We start from the raw sequence: 2,847 nt of genomic DNA on the forward strand, positions 1-2,847 counted from the left end.
TATCTCGCCCTTCAACATAGGAAAAATAAGTTGGAAATTTGTCTTACGAGGCTAGCTATTATTCTACATAAATGTCATAGCTGCATCGATATTGTGAAAGGAAATAATTCCATCTTTCACCTTCTCTTCATTTGAGTCCTTTTTCTCTTTTCCAACCATCCCACCTGCGTACACGATGTTCTTTTCTTACTTTCACATACACGAGATCTCTTTCTAAATTATCAGCAAACTCATTGATAACAAAATCAAATTCATCTTCTTCCATCTTTGCTCAACTTCACTAGGTGCTGATACCAGTTGTAAATATTAAAGAAGCAGATAAATGAGATAAAATAGTAAACAACAAAGATGAACACAATAGATAGGTATTTATTATGGTTCAGCAAAACTTGGCTACATCCACACTCTAACAGAAAATTCTTATATTAGTTAAATGATGTATTACATGGGGTGCACACAGCCTTTATAAAGATCTTTATGAATATGCAGAATTGAGGGAGAATGAACACTCAGTGACAGTTGGACTTTATATCCCAACACATACATCATTTCCAACATGCGTAACAAACCTCTCCTTCCCGTGACAGACTATCATATTGCTAATATGAGTTCAAGGTAACAATCCTTCACGCTTCATCCTCCTAATATCACTTATGTCCGTCATGCTAACATCCAGCAGATCAAAATAGGCCATGTAATAGAAAAGCACCTCAGTGAATCTTTTCGTAAAAGATGGAGAATAATGCTGCACTTCTGTTTCAATATTCACCATGATTCTTGGCCTCAGTTTCCATATAATCCTTAACAGATTTTCAACAATGACAGGGTTGTGTAAGAAACTTTTCAGAACAAATGGGGAATGAACAGCCAATGCCTCGTCAGATTTCATCCCGACTGTTGTAATCTTGAGAAGCTGAAGCGCTGGGAAATCAGAGAAAATGGATCTGTGCGCCAGATATTCCATAAGTACCGTCCAAGGTGACCCAATTCGCATGCCCAGATCAATTACATGAATTTTCTAAGCATTCCCAACGACATCAATGATTGCCTGCACAGACGTGAACTACGTCACTCTGGCAAAGGGAAGAACTCTATTACAAATTTTGCATCAATGTTGGTGTTGTAATATCATCAAATACAAAGAGATATATACAAATTCTGCATTAATATTGATGTTGTAATCTCATCAAATACAACGTCGGCGTGATTCAGATATACTCATTGTACAAAGTAAAACCAGAAACATACAGATTCAAATTTATCTACACTCGTAGACATATCTGTAAAATGAGGCACGCCTTCGAAGTATATTCGAAGCGTTGATCCTTTCGACAGCCCGAAATGGGGCTGAGAAAAAGACCGCTTAAACAATTGTCTATGTAGCATAATTATTATTGCTTAACCTACACTTATTCAATGGAGGTGTATGGTAGAAGGTGACTGGTTTTTAATTTGGAAGTATAAATTCATATAACAATAGAAAGTGGAAATTAAGTGTTAGCCTACGAGTATGCATCACTGTAGTGGAAATCTTGTAGATAGTAGCAGCCATTTTGGATAAATCAAAATTATTGTAGTACCACCCAATTTTATAGTCTTGATAGAATAGTAAATAATATATCGACCAAAATCTAAATAAATAATTATGTTATTTATGGTGTAAGATTTTAAGAAAATGAAATCTTAATGATACGTCCATAATGTGGCTTGTGGGCCCACCCTTCTCTATTATGTTAGATTTTCTTGTTTCATTCCTTATTCCCATTCCCCATTTTTTTTCTATTGTGCTAACCTTAACTCCGAGTCAGTATTATCACCATGTTGGTTAAGTTTGAATCTCAACTCCCACACAATCTAGTGAAAGGATTTCTTTAGTTCCACATTGATAAATATTTTCCCTCTTGTGAACCTAGATGAAAATAGTTTTGTATTTGTTGTTGGGTAGAAGTAGAACAATTTTGGATGGAGGGTGTCCATCATCTCAGCTTAAATTGTAAGGAGTCATTCATTATAATGACAGCCCAAATACTGGAATTGAGCTATATTTTCTACAATTTCATGATCATCTGGTTTCTAATATTTTTTTTAACAGGATAATGATTTATCTTCTTGCAGTTTACAAGTAATAGGTTAAGTTCTTAAAGAATTATAGGCAATATGCAAATGAATTTTAGGAAGACAAAATATGTGAGACAATTCGTATAGAAAGGAAGGTAAAGTGGGTGTTGAAAAAATGTGAAACCTAACCAAACTAGATTAACCTCCTAGTTGAGAAACTAAAGAGCTCCACCTTGATCTGAACTTAAAGAATATTCAAAATATTGTGATTTCTCCTTAGTTTCCATTTCCAATGTGTCATTGCTTAGTCAATTATGGAGAAGATGGGTGCACTATAATCATTTCGAAAAAAAAAAATTTGTAAAATAAAAATGCTACCACACTTAAATGGAAAGGATAGTTGGTATATTACTCCCACCATGGTTTCACCCTACCACCAAAGATTTCCACTTAAAAATATATGTCATTCATGGATGCATCTGTGTGTAATCTAATACGGTTCTACATCATATATTCTCATTACCTTAATAGTAAAAGTATTAGAAACAAAGTTTGTATTTAAGATAGATAAATTAACTAGTAGATTTTGTAGAATTGGATGCACTAATTTACGCCCCCACCCCATACTAGTTGAGACCAACATAAATTGTGTACTGCATTGTTGTACACTTTTTTTATATAGGTTTTCTTGAATCTGAATGGTAATGAGATAGTCCAAAAATGAGACATATTAAGACATAGATTATAATCACTCTATTTGATTTTTTAATTTTAGTGTTGCTTATATAA

General features: G+C 33.9%; 1 protein-coding gene across 1 annotated transcript; it reads right to left on the reverse strand.

Moving 5' to 3' along the window:
• Nucleotides 1–610: 610 nt before the first annotated feature.
• LOC149561477 (DELLA protein GAI-like) lies at nt 611–1,386 on the reverse strand. Its single transcript, XM_089827836.1, has 2 exons — nt 1,249–1,386; nt 611–1,018 (listed from the first exon to the last, which is right to left on the reverse strand). Exons 1-2 carry the CDS (start codon nt 1,384–1,386, stop codon nt 611–613), a joined length of 546 nt encoding a protein of 181 aa, XP_089683962.1.
• Nucleotides 1,387–2,847: the final 1,461 nt, after the last annotated feature.

The sequence above is a fragment of the Cupressus sempervirens genome, chromosome 4, assembly GCF_028749045.1.
Source record: "Cupressus sempervirens isolate cs-2001-9-10 chromosome 4, ASM2874904v1, whole genome shotgun sequence".
NCBI lineage: Eukaryota > Viridiplantae > Streptophyta > Pinopsida > Cupressales > Cupressaceae > Cupressus > Cupressus sempervirens.